General features: G+C 31.9%; 2 protein-coding genes and 1 non-coding gene across 3 annotated transcripts; all 3 read right to left on the bottom strand.

Annotated features, from left to right (window-relative positions):
• Positions 1–3,168: 3,168 nt before the first annotated feature.
• On the bottom strand, positions 3,169–3,973 carry LOC132310443 (uncharacterized). Its single transcript, XM_059808615.1, has one exon. The coding sequence runs from the start codon at positions 3,947–3,949 to the stop codon at positions 3,344–3,346; it is 606 nt and encodes a 201-aa protein (XP_059664598.1). The 5' UTR covers positions 3,950–3,973; the 3' UTR covers positions 3,169–3,343.
• An 880-nt stretch (positions 3,974–4,853) lies between these two features.
• Positions 4,854–4,925, bottom strand: TRNAC-GCA (transfer RNA cysteine (anticodon GCA)). The gene has a single exon. It is a non-coding gene; the product is annotated as a tRNA-Cys (tRNA).
• Positions 4,926–6,185: 1,260 nt separating this feature from the next.
• LOC132308191 (B2 protein-like) lies at positions 6,186–9,268 on the bottom strand. The gene is made up of 5 exons (XM_059806211.1): positions 8,350–9,268; positions 7,338–7,438; positions 6,913–6,996; positions 6,663–6,773; positions 6,186–6,543 (listed from the first exon to the last, which is right to left on the bottom strand). The coding sequence occupies exons 1-5, from the start codon at positions 8,975–8,977 to the stop codon at positions 6,487–6,489; spliced, it is 981 nt and encodes a 326-aa protein (XP_059662194.1). The 5' UTR covers positions 8,978–9,268; the 3' UTR covers positions 6,186–6,486.
• Between the last annotated feature and the right edge of the window lie 5,074 nt (positions 9,269–14,342).

Raw genomic sequence — 14,342 nt, 5'->3', positions numbered from 1 at the left:
TATCAACAATCTATCCAGTTTTAAAAAATATTAGTAATTTGTTTAGTTTAGAAGGGTGTTAAAATGTATATAATACTTTCTTGAGTCCAATAGAAAGAGGTGTGTGTGTGTGTGTGTATTCATCCAAAAAAAACAGAAAAGATGTAATAATATTAATTCGGATTAGGAAGAGACTTAAAATGATAGGACGAATATTAAAATGTTAAAATTTTTAAACACCAAGGAAACCAATATATATATATATAGTAAAAGAAAAAGAAAAAAAACTTGAAACTTATTGGGTGATACATCATTGAGGCCAACTTGTGTATCTACCATAAATCCATAGACCGAAGTGTCTACTCCGGTTTGATGCCTATTTGATATTGCGAAGAATTAATCGGATTATTTGATGTGAGTGGAAAGTTGAGGTAGACTAATTTAATATCAACTGTTTTTAGGGAAGATTGATTCAATTATTTAATGTTAAAATTTTTAAACACCAAGGAAACCCACACACACACACACACACACACACACACACACACACACACATATATATATATATATATATATATATATAGTAAAAGAAAAAGAAAAAAACACCTGAAACTTATTGGGTGATGCATCATTGAGGCCATCATCCATATACTGTGTTACATAACCCTAAAATTGCAAAAATTAGTTCAATAAGGAATACAGAGTTAGAGTTTCACATGAAGATTTTCAATAGTATTTCTGTGAAAGAGGTCAAAGTTGGATAGTGTTAAATGATGACGATAGGGGTGTCATTGTACTTTATCCAAAAAAAAAAGAAAAAAGAAAAGAAACTCACACTCTCTCTCATCTATCTGTGGCTTTTTTTTTTTTTTTTTTTTTTTTCTGAATGATTTCTGCAACTCTTCATCAACAAGATTCAATCAACAACCAAATTGATCAAGTCATTGCTCCCAAACTTCTCTTCTTTGTTAACAACCATCTCCAGACCTCGTTTTGTCTTTCTTCTATTTCAATGTTTTCGTGTCAAAACTTCCTATTGAATTAGTTCTTTCCTAACTTATATATATCACAATCAATCGATGCGCAACTTTTGCCGAACATTTGTGTTCCTTAAAAAAAGGAAGCCATGAACGTATGTGTTCCTTGAAGAACAGAAGCAATGTGCAGATCAATATAATGAAACGTCGCGTGTTTCTAAATTAAATTATTAATAACAAAAATTTAGTCCAAAAGGTATTAATTTACTGTTTTATTTGAAATACAAAGTAATATAAAATTGTTAAAAATATATATAAATAATAAAAAATGTTTAAATTCCATATCAGATATCTTATCTTATAATATAACTAATAGATGTGAAGTTTTGCTAAAGTTTGCATCCCTTGGTAAGAGATGAAAATGGTACGTGAAAATCATTTTAAAATATTTTTTAATTAAAATAAGTATGTTAAAGTGTATATAAATATTATATATTGAATCCACTTTTATTAGTAGTATATATATATTAAGTACCCTATATAACAATATTAAAGTAACAAATGAATTTGATTAAAAGAAAAGTTGTAATGGTAAAAAATTGAAGATGAGGGGAAAAAAAAAGAGCAAATTTATTTCAACAATAAATAAATTATAGTCTTAAACGGGACGGGGCGGGTACTCACATGGGTAAAAATGTTAAACGGTTACGGAGATAGGGTGAAAAGTTCCCCCGTTTTTGTGATTTTGGGCGGAAACGAGGGCGGCATTTTTAAACGGTAGCAGAGGCGGGGGAGGGTACACCCGCCCAAACGCGCCTCCATTGCCATCCCTAGTACGGAGGCCAGTTATGCAATAATACAACGAAGGATTTTGCATCAAAGAGTCCATCAAAACATTCAGATTTTGATTTCATGAAATTTTAAATTAGATGTATTGGGATAATTTTTTTTTGAAGAATGAATAGCGATTGATTCTTGCAGATTTTTGCGAAATTCTTGAAAATGGAAGCGTTTGAGTTCTCTCTCTCTCTCACACACAACTGTGAGATTGTTGACCATCTCACAATTTTTTGTTTCAATATCCATATTTCTGCACATGAAAGTAGTTGCTTCTGGTTAAAATGCATCTTTTTCCCCAATCTCTGGAACCACTCATCCATATTGTGACAATGTGACAATTATAAACCCCAAAAAACTAGGGGTATTACAAGTAGACAACACTACTGGACTTTTTGCGGGCATTGGCCAATATCTGGAACCACTCATCCATATTGTGACAATCCCAACCCAACACCCATCAGAGGATTGGTTCCTCAACTTGTCACTGGAATCTGCAACTCTCCACCGCCAAAGCTCTCTGTTTTGTTCGCCGGAAGTTGCAGAGGTGCAGCAACCCAGTTCTTGCTACATCGTCAAACCAACAGCAAGCTCTCTCACCAGCGACAAGCACGAGCTCAGGTCTGATCGGAATGTGACGATGAATGGAGGCCACCAACATCTTCAATTGCTCATCTTTGATACGGCAGAAACACACATCTTCAATGGCTCATCTCCCTTGCAATGTCTGGGTTGGTAGGTGGGTGTGGGGTATAATGGTCGTTCAGGTAATATGATATTTTTGATTAAAAGAGATTAAAAAAGTAATGGTAAAGTTATCTTTTCTCATATATTTAACAAAATATTTAATGAAAAGTTAGAAATAGGCATATTTATTTTTAAAAGATATTTAAGTATTATATTTGGTCAAATTTGAAGGAGGTGTCAGTGAAATTAATCCTTAAAATAAAAGGCTAAAAAGACTATGTGTCAAAAGTGTTTAGGAGTGTTAGTGGTAATAAGTTTTGAAAAGTGTTTCAATATGATATTTTATCAAACTTAAACAAGTGTCAGTATAATTAATCCTAATTTAATTATAGCAACCCAAACCAAACTTCCAAAAGAAAAATAGTGTGCAAGAACATAATAAGAGGATAGGTTTGGTTTGAATTCAAAGTGGGGTTAGCTCAAATCGCACCCCTATTTATAGAATAGGTTAGGTTTGAATTCAAAAGAAAAAAATTCTATCTTCTTCTTTTTAAAGATACAATTTATAATTTTTTCCTAAAATATATTCACCCATTGGGCACTTAAACAAGTGCAACAAATCTCAGGTAAAATACAGAAAACTAGCAAGCAATATCTGTAATAAATAATAATTAACCTTACTTCCCCCTTCAGCATCAGAGATACATAGCAAAATGTACAAACTAAGCTATAAAAGTTAACCAGGACAAAGTCATATGATTCATCAATAATTCAATAAATAGATCAATTGGAACACTAAGTTTTGTGTTCCCAATTGAGCTAATAACCCTTCCCGACTTGGGACTGCTGTTTCAGACATCGAATTACCTGACTTTTTTTTCATAATCAACTGGAACCTTAAAGAAATTGCTTAAAATCTTCCAATTCACACCCCTAGAACCCTTGATCCGCCTAGGCGTGACGTTGGCTGAGCTTGCAGCCATCCTCATCGTCTCAATCAAGGCCTCGGTATTGTCCTCTCCCGACAAAATTTCCTCCAATTGTTTGGTACCAATCACTAGCTTCACTCTCCACACACCCTTCTGAGGAGGTGGCAGGACTTCAAGAGCTGACCCATTGGTTAAGTTTGTGACAACATCCAATGCAGCACTTGACGATGACATCCTCACCGGCTCTGGCACGTTCGCGCACCCATCATTCAAGTACGTACTAGCCTTAGTACCCGGTGCTAACATCTCCTTTCCTAGTGGGAGGAGATAGTAAAACCGGTTACTGAAAAGTTGCTGGTGGCATAACAATGGCGATGATAGGCGACCTTGCCTGAAAATGCCATAGCCCGGGAAGTCATTGAGGACTTCCCGGACTATTTTAGGCCCTTCCAACTCTATTATATCACCAGAATCTGTCATAAGCCGGATAGAGTTGGAGCATTTAATATCAGTAACCCCTTTGACAGAGCAATTCCCCATTGCAAATCTCTTTTAACACCCTTTTTTTTGGTTCATCTATAGAAGCAATGCTGGTGTGTGTTTGTGTGTGTGTATATATTAAAAGCTGAGGAATCTTAAATTAAAATCAATGGGTCACGGATTTAGAGGGGAAGAAGACAAGGGAAGGGGTAAGAAGAGTCATTATTAGTGAGTTGATTATTTTGAAAATTTGAATGCAAATAGTGGAAATTAGACCGTTGGTTAGGACTTAGGAGGCATCAAATTAGAATAATTGAGACAAATGAATAGAATAAAGGGTAGAATGATAAATTAAATAATTTCAGATAGCGACATTTTTAGGAGCGGAGCAGTTCAGTAAATTGTTGAAGGGGGGTGTGTATCTGTGAATGTTGGATTCCATCCTATAGCCATTAATATTTTATGGATAGTACATATAAATAAATGTATGCATATACGCATGTTCTGGTGTCAGTTTTTAATGTTATTGCAGAGTTGGTTCATTGGATGAGAATTAAGTAAAATTCCCACAAAGCCACTGGATTTGAATCAAATCAAAGGGAAAATGGGAAATGAAAAGGGTATATATGATACCCAAAAGTTTTCCAATTATATAATCAGAACTAGAAACAGGCTCAAGAATGATTTAAAGAAGTTTGAATCTAGTTTTGTGGTTTGTATACTCTCTTTTTAACTTTTTAAGGGTCGTTTAGAGATATATTCCTGACAAAGGGAAGGAAACAAGAAGTTGGCTTTTATTTAATTTATTGTGGTAAAAAAAGAAGGCTATCAAGTGTGATGTACATAAACTTTTTTTTTTTTTTTTTTTTTTTTTCTTCTTAAAACTGCATAGATGAGTATTACATAAAGATGAGTAATGTCTAAAATGATAGAAAGATGTAATTAATTACAATGGGACGAAAAAAGGGCCCAACCGGGTTCGAACCGGTGACCTCTTGATCTGCAGTCAAATGCTCTACCACTGAGCTATGGACCCCTTGTTGAGACCTGTTGCCAAAATAAGTAATTGTCTAATTATTTGCCGCTTAATTTACTAATAATCTATGGAGGCATGGTGAAGGTAACGGGACGGGCCGTGAGCTCGATTTGTGTTGTAGATGGGATTTGGGAGTTTAAAAACCTTCTCCATTTTAGGACGGACTTGGGACAAATTAATAAAAAATAAGGTAAAATAGGGTTTAGGAGACCCGTCCAAATGATTCTAGGTTTAACGATATTTTTATTACACTAATTTTACCCTAAAATTAATGAAGGACAAAAACGAAATACCATTTAATCATTTAAATATAAAAAGTTAAATTTAATAAAATAAATTTTCTTAATTTTTTCATGGGACGATATTAACACTCTCATTTCTCTTCTTTTTCCTTATTTATGAACCAAACACACTGAAAGTTAATGATTTCATCTCCATTCCCTTCATTTTTTTTCATTTCATTTCTTTTCCCTCCTATACCAAACACGATCTAAAAAAACAAACATGAATGAGCTATGGTACAAGCCTATTGACAACAATTTTGCAAGGTGTCTCGAGTCACAATCATAATTATAAAAAGAAAAAAGAAAAAAAAAAAACGAAATTAGGAGAATGGCACCAATTATTTTTGATACTTACATAACCCTTTTAAGAAATTGTTTGGTTTTTAAGAAGAATCAAACTTATTTCTTAGTTGGGATGATGAGAATGTCTGGTGATTCTGTTTGCAAGTAAGAAGTCCCTATCCTGCATTCAAAAAGCGACGACTGTAAGACCTTACACCATAAGCTTTATTGACATTTCATTTTCACGGGACTTCGTTCAACACCTACCACCTTTGAAACGTTTTGCCTTCTCTCTTGGGCATTAACTACTTATTTGTTTAAGGCTCTTGATTGAACATATAGATTTGTTGAAAGGCGATGGTTTAACTACATTATACTGTCACTTTTGAGCAATGGGATACCTTTGAGTGTTTCCTAACCACCCCAATTATTCACCAATTCCACACTTTCTTTTCTCACCAGAGGCTTACATGAAAAGACTGTTAAACCAAACCAAACCCCACCTAGTCATTTGAGATCCGCTACATGAATTCAAAAATTCAATATTTCCATTCTGCTCACCGCCAATTTTCGTACTACCATATCTTTTTTATTAACTCTATTACCTTTACCTTTAATCTTTCCCTTCCCTTAATATTACCCTCAAACTGAATAACTCATTAAATCCAAGCAGCTATACAATTCCATTCGTATATTAGACCACAATAAAGTTCACTTTCATTATTTTTCGTAAGTGTATGCCAGGCTGAAGAACAGAAATTATAAGCTCCATACAAAAAGTTATACATCACATGGGCAAACCCATCCCTATTCTTCTTCATCCAAAGTCTTCACACTCCACATATATATATATATATAAACCCACACAAACATATATATATATATATATATATATATATATATATATATATATTATAGCCAAATGACTCATTCTTCTTTCTTTACTTTCATCATTATCCTCTGCGTATATGAAATGTATATCTAGCTACGTGCCTTTAGACCAGGTCGTTCAAGGGTAGATCCTCTGCAAATTTATCCAACAGCGAAAGCGCCTGCAAAATTAAAACCAACTCATTGTTTAACCCCGAAACATTAAAATGAAGATACCAAATTGCTTGAAACCCCATGAAAAAAACTTGTACCAGATATAATCAGGTCTATAAGTAATTACCTCTGGAATACTTAGTTCAAGACGGAACTTGGGACCATCGTAATGGTGAAGAATCGGCCTGAAGGAGTCCTCTTCTAGTGGTTCATAAACCTTCCTTATCATGACTTGTACCTGTCCATAAACACACAGGTAAACCCCAATTTAGAAGATTGAAAACAGAAGCATGTAGATCATTAACAACCCCACAGATATTATCAGCAGATGCTGAGTTTTTTTCTCCCCATTCATATGGGACAAAGGCAGAACATACCTGTGCAGGAAAACGTGATTCACCCGGGTTCTTTTTGTCCTCCCACGCAGTCGGATCAATATTTGTTCCTCCAAAGCTTGCAGCCTAAACAGAGCATTTCCATATTAGCTTAAGATGCACAATATAAAAATAGGCACTAAATAATCCTTGAAAACCAGAAGTTCAGAGAGACATATTTCTCTAGCGGGGAATTGAGAAGGGTAAAATACACAAGCCCAAAACCTAATAAACTAGTACCATGATAGAGCAAAGCAAGGTTAACCATTTGGATAATCAAGCCCTTAAGACCAATGAACCATTCATGGAAAAAATAGCTCTTGAATTTGCAATAGTGAAGTGTTTGATGAGATACCACAAAGATCTTGATCTTTCACAGAATTTAAAGGATAGTTATTAGACAAAATTTAAGAGGAAAGAATGCAAACCTCAAAAACGCCATGGAGTTGATGGTTGGAATAGTTGTAAAGGAAAAGGGGCAAGCCTGGAGTAATTGCCCGAACTGAATCTCGGTAGCGAGGAGGCAAACCTGGTAATTTATTAGAGAAGCATAAATTAAGATGAGCTTATGATAATCTAAAAAATTAATTGAAGCTTTCAATCCTAAGTAATATGAGTTTGACAAAGTCCAACAGTCACAGTCTATGTTTGGTTGCTATGAGGTGAAGCCTTCATATTCAATCCTATTCCAAGGCCATTTTATTTGTAATCTAAGATATTACTAACAAAAGTACAGATGAAAAAACGCCAACCCAAAAGCAATATCTTTGTATTCTGCAAAATTTAACTTTTAAATTGAATCTAATTCAACATAACCGGACACAGCCTAAGTTAGTGAAAATTTCCACCCAGATGCAGCGAATTCAGGTTTGACAAAAATTGCTCAAAATTAAACATTTTGATCATTCCAACAAAGATTCAGAATTTGTTTGCACAAGAATCAGAGGTCAACCCATACTACAAACAAAAAATGTTCAAAAATAAACATTTTGATCATTCCAACAAAGATTAGGAATTTGTTTGCACGAGAATCAGAGGTCAATCCATACTACTACCAAAAAAATGTTCAAAATTCAACATTTTTTATCATTCCAACAAAGATTATGAATTTGTTTGCACAGAATCAGAGGTCAATCCATACTAATTGTTTAAAATTAAACATTTTGATCATTCCAACAAAGATTAGGAATTTGTTTGCACGAGAATCAGAGGTCAACCCATACTACTATTCCATATACCCAGATAGAGACATATATGAGACACAGAGAGCAAAGAGTATCACAATTAAAGTATTAATCGAAATGACTCTAAACATCCAATTTACAATCTGTTGTTTAAAAAGCAGGGCAAGTGCAAAATTCAATTAATAGCAATATAATGTCTGAAATTGTATAAGAATATATAAGAGCAAAGAACATTGAGAGGGAAGTAAGGGCATACCAAAGAGCTGCCTCTTGAGATTCTCCTGCATAGTATCATTGTTGCACACAAAGATATACCCACCAATGGTTTCATTTCTTGGCAGAGACTCTGATGGTGGGAGTGTCTTGAACTTTTTCTCGACACTGTTCTTGCTATTATTGTCACTATCATTGTTGTTTTTGGTGTTCTTGTTCTTATTTTTCTTCCCAATTTTGCCTCCAAGATGATCATCCTCAAACTTACCACCACCAATCTTATTACCCTTCCCATTAAAACCAACACTATTGTTGAAAGCAAGACTGTTGTTGTTGTTGAGATCGAAGTTCATGGAAGGTTTCGAGTAAACCCCCTTATTGAAGCCACCATTAAGCCCAACCATGTTGAGATTCTGAGAGGATCCGATTGATCCAATACCAGAAGAGCCGAACTTCCAACCATCGTTGAACCCATTGAAATCGGAAGCTTTTGCCTTCAAAGTGTTCGACGAATTCACCGAACTAATATCAAAATTTCGCCTCTGTTCGGGCCTTTTGGAGACATAGGAGTTGCTCCAGATGGAGTCGTTGAGAGAGAGATTGGCCAAGTTGTTGGTCTGAAGTCGAAGCTGGTCGCTGAATTGATAGAATGATTGCTGATTGTTCTCCATCTCCAAGCTAATCAATGTAAATAAGTTATGTGTGTCTATAGGTAAAGAAAGGGGGAGACAGATGAGAGGAAGTAGAGATATGAGACGAAGAGGAAAGGTTAAAGTGAAGAGGGTATAAATGGAGAGAGGAAATCGAAGAGGAAAGTTCTGAGAAAGAGAGATCGCTGGTCAAAGCAGTGTATGGAAGAAGAATACATACATATAATTACATATAGATATATAAATACATATACGTACGTATTTGATTGATATGGAAGGAAGTTGGAGTGGTTGAGCGAATGAGGAAGTGGTGACGGCAGAAGCGCGTTTATCTGGAAGAGGAGAGAGAAAGAGAGCGGTGATTTTGACTGTGACAGAGTTGTGGGATGAATTATTGAGTACCACTCGGTAATCTACAATTATTATTAGGTATCCTTGGATCCTCTGTTGTCACACGTTACTGCCGTAGCATATGGTAAACTTTTTCAATATACTTATATTCTTTTTCAATATATTTATTTAGGATTTTCAACGTCACTATTTTAATTTTAAAATAATTAAATATTGTTTCAACTTAAGTCACATAATCTTTCTCGATAAGTGTTACTTTCACACTCGAAGCGTGCTCTTGCTCAAATTTATAGTGTTTCTCAGACATACAAAATAAATATATTGAAATATAATTCAAATGCATTGACATACACCAATACAATATATATATTTGTCTCGATCAATAACTCTCACTCTAATTGTTTTCCTTGAATATATATATATATATATATATATATATATATATATATATATTATGTTGTTGTGTTATGCAGAAAAGAAATAAAATAAGAAGGAATGAACTAACTTTTTTTGTTAAATAGAGATGATACAAGGAAAGAAAAGAAACAATGATGACACATTCTTTTTTCTTTATAAATTTTTATCTGTTCAAAAATAAGGTAAAAAATAAAAAGGTAAAAAGATAAGTAAACTATTATAGAAATTCTAAATTAAATACTATCATAAATTATACTCGTCCCAAAATAAGTGTCATGTTTTTTTTATATTTATTTTTATTTTATTTTAAATTTTAAACTTGAATATTCAAAACTTAAAAGGGCAAATTAATAACTTTTGAGGCAGACCATACATGTCTCACATGTCACTTTAAAAATTACTACCCTCCATAAACGACACTTAAATTGGGACGAAGGGAGTATAAGTTTTAAATTACAGTACTATCATTTATAAATTACAATATTATAAATGTTATTGAATATAGTGGTAAAGACAATTAAAAAAAATTCATTCATTCTCTATTAACTAATATAGCAAATTATGAACTTATTCTCTTATTTTCTATCAAATCGAACAAAAAGAATACTAAGGATGCATTATTAATCTATTTTTCTCTTCCTTCCATCTAATTTTTTTCTTTCTTACCAAGCAAAGCTTTACGGACAATACTTGCTTATTTATCTGTGAGTATGTCATCTCATAGTGACCGCTCATGTGATCCAATTACAAATGAGCAATAAATTTATTTGAAATAAATTCAGTAATTTCCTTATTTTTTTATTTTATCACTTTCATAATTCTATAATCACAAATTAGGTAGGCATTTTTCACAAACAATAGATGACAATTGCAATTTTTTCCATCTATATACAGTAAACATAAGGAACTGTGGTGGATCCCACTACTTACTTTTGATAGTAAAAAAGTTGCAACAATTTTGTAGCACAAGATAAAAGTCTGGTGCTTAACTCGCACTCTAGGAGATGTGAATATGGGAAGATGCGAACACGTTTTGCGTAGTAATGTTACGGAAAAAAGATAAGGACGTGTTGAACAGAGCTTTACGGACAATAATTGTTTATTTATCTACAGGTGAGTGTATCATTCTTTGTCTGATTCAATTACAAATACATATATTATTTGTGATTACAAAATTAAAAAAATAATAAATAAGGATAGTAAATTTTTTTTTAAAAATAAATTCAATAATTCCCCTATTTTCTTATTTATACTTTCATAATTTTACAATTTTTTTTTTTCCTAGTTAATTTTACAATCACATATTATGTGTCTATTTATGATTAGATCACATGGACGATAAAATGACCCATTCTACATTATCTAAGGGTGGCAAAAGTAGTTGACACAATCTACTAACACGACACGAGTTAAATAGATTTCGGTTGGCCTTAAAAGGGTTTGGTTCATAAACGAGTCGACACGATTAACCCGTTTAGTTAATTATGTCGTATTTAGGTTCAGGAGTTCAACCCGTGTAACCCGTTTATACACATTTAACTATATATGTCGTAGATAAATTTCTATTTAAATTCTAAAATTACTATATAAACTTGTGTCTAAAATTTAATATTTTGTAAATTAGAAATTCTTTAGTAATTTGGTTGATTAAAACTTATATTTTTTTTTAGTATTTATTATTTTATTAAATATTATTAATAATTTAAATAATATATATATTTTTAATTTTTATAAATAGGTCATTAAACAGATTACACGTATAATTTATTTAATAAACAGATCAAGTTAGTATTAAAAGTTCTTGACACAATTATTAAACATATCGTGTTTGAACTCAACTACTTAATATATTATCCTTAAGTTGACAAGAAAACCCGCGAACACAAAATGGTTCCTTTCAACCGGCAGACCAATCAGTCTTTTATTTTCTCATTAATTCTTTTAAAAAGTTACATAGAAAAGTTGTGGTATATTAATTGCATTCTTTCCATCCATATACGTAAGGCACTGTAGTGGTAGTGGATCCCACCCACTACTTTGCTTTTGATAGTGAAAAAATTGCTACAATTTTGTAGCACAAGATAAGGTCTCATGCTTAACTCTTACTCTAGTGCTATATTCGGTTGGAGGGATGAATTGAGGAGAGATGGATGAGACTTTTCATGTTTGGTTGGAGGGAAAGGAAGAGAGGGAAGAAGTAAGGAGGGATGCTTCATCCCTCCTTTCTTCATATTTTATTATCCGTCCAATTTTGGGGGAAGGGAGGAAAGAGAAAATAAATAACTACCAACAATATGTAATTTTCAATTTTAACCTTTTCAAAAAAATTCAAATGGATATCTACTTTTTATTATTTTATACAATGAGAATATATTGGTAAAAAAATATAAAAAATCTCTTTCTCTTCCTTCCAACCAAACGAAAAAAAATATCACCCCATCCATCTTTTCTGCTATCCACTCCATTCAACCAAACAAAAAATAGAAGAGACACTTTCTATTTCCTAGGAATTTCTCATCCATCCATCCCTCTATTTATTCTACGCATTTTTTCATCTCTCCAACTAAATGAAGCATAAGAGATGTGAATATGGGAAGATGCGAACACGGTTTTGCATAGCAATCCTTTGGAAAAAGATTTAAAAAAAAGGACGTGTTGAAATTAAAATTTTAACAAAAAGTCACAATGATGTGTGTATGCAAACACCAATTAAGTTGATTGAGTCCCCTCATCCCACTGCTTTTACGAAAAGGTTGACTTTCTAGAAATGAATACATAGTAAGGCATTGTCTAGTGGAGTGTTTGTTGGGGATTTGGCTTCCAACAAATGAAAATTACTACTATAACAATATAATATAGGTCTAATGATCACGAGTGTGTTGGACCAAATCGTAATTGTATATGGAAAAGTCCAAATAAATATGATGGTCAGTTCAATGAATTTTCTTGTAACGTTCATTTCAATTTCTTCTAGATGATTGTTAAATTACGAATCACTCAAGGCGACCCGTGGATCACATGAAATGAAAGATCACCCAGTCAACTCTCTCCAAATTATGTTTTTTAATCTCACATGTTGTGCGCTTACCTGGTGGCACTGGCATGCACAGCTCATACATCTAGGGAATTAGTACTATTATTGTTTGTTTGACAATGGTGTTGCTAAGGGACCTTTAAGAAAATATGTGGTATATAATAAGGGAAAAGAAAAAAAAAACACGTTTTATATCTAGGTTCCGTTTATTTGAATGAACAATAATTTTTAAAAAATATTATTTTATTTTTTATTTTTGATTATCGTAAAGTGTTTACAAAGAAAAAATATATTACGGGGTAAAACTTAACAAAAATAATTTATTCATTAATTTTTAACAAGTTATTTTACAGGTACTTAACTTCAACCTTGATCTAGACCTTAGTCAAATATGAAAACATAAAAATAAAATAAAATATTAATCTAAAAAAAAAAACTTTTATGTAATATTTTACATTGAAACAACTGAAGCCTTAGAGTTGTCAAAATGTTCTATTATAAAATGTTCCATTGTCAAATAAAAAATTGAGACTTTTTGTAATTCAATTTGTCCTATCTAAAACTTTGCTTAGCCAAATTCTCAGCTTAGTTTGGTTAAATGAGTTTTTTTTTTTTTTTTTTTTTTTTTTAACTTTTTAGTTAGTAAAATAAAAGAAAAAATATGAAATTTTTTGAAAAAATAGGATTCCAGCTTGGTGTTGATTTTCCCCAAAATATTTTACTTTTCCGGAAAACTTACTCCTTTGCATTTTAGTTTCCTCCCCTTAAACAATAAAGGGGTTTAACCTAATATAAATATTATGAAACCTTATTAGATATAAATAAATTGAATATAAATATAAATAATTATATTATTATTTTTAATAATCTATATTTGACTATTTCCTTGCTAAAATAAACTATTGAGTATAAAGAGCATTTATCTATTATAAACTTATTTATTTTTTTAGTATTTAAAATTATAAGGGTATTTTTTATAAGTATAATTATTTTTTTTTCCTTTATGCTATCAAAATCAACCAAATAATATTTTCTTACAACTTTCTTCAAAAAAAAAAAAAAATTTGCTACCCAAATGTATGATGAAAACTTAATTTTCCTTCTTTTAACATCACTTTCTTTCACTTTCAATTTCCATCACAGATTTTTGTCTAATGAACCAAATGATTTTTTTTTTTCTTTATAAAAGAGAAAATGTATTTATGCATAACTTTTGATAGGAATAATATTATAATTTTTGGGACAAAACTTGTCTACTCATTGACTGCTGATGTAGTCCAATTATAAATGCACACATGGTCTCTAATTATAAAATCAGGAAAGTGATAAATAAAAAAATCAAAGAGGGTCACTGAATTTATTCCAAAATATTTTATTATCCTTATTTATCACTTTTCTAATTTTGTAATTACTGACTATTTGTGCATTTGTGATTGGACTACATCAATGGTAAGTAGGCAAGTCTTATCCTAATTTATATCTTTGTGTTTTAGAGATTTTTTATTATTTTGATTCTTATATTGTTTTATTTTTAAAAATAAAAAATTATTAAATATAAATTTAATTTTAGACAAATTCAAATTT

The sequence above is a fragment of the Cornus florida genome, unplaced genomic scaffold (genome assembly GCF_030987335.1).
Source record: "Cornus florida cultivar Cherokee Brave unplaced genomic scaffold, ASM3098733v1 CherokeeBrave_3.0.0_Hap2_Chr05, whole genome shotgun sequence".
NCBI classification, from domain to species: Eukaryota; Viridiplantae; Streptophyta; class Magnoliopsida; order Cornales; family Cornaceae; genus Cornus; species Cornus florida.
This window is presented reverse-complemented; position numbering and strand designations above follow the sequence as displayed.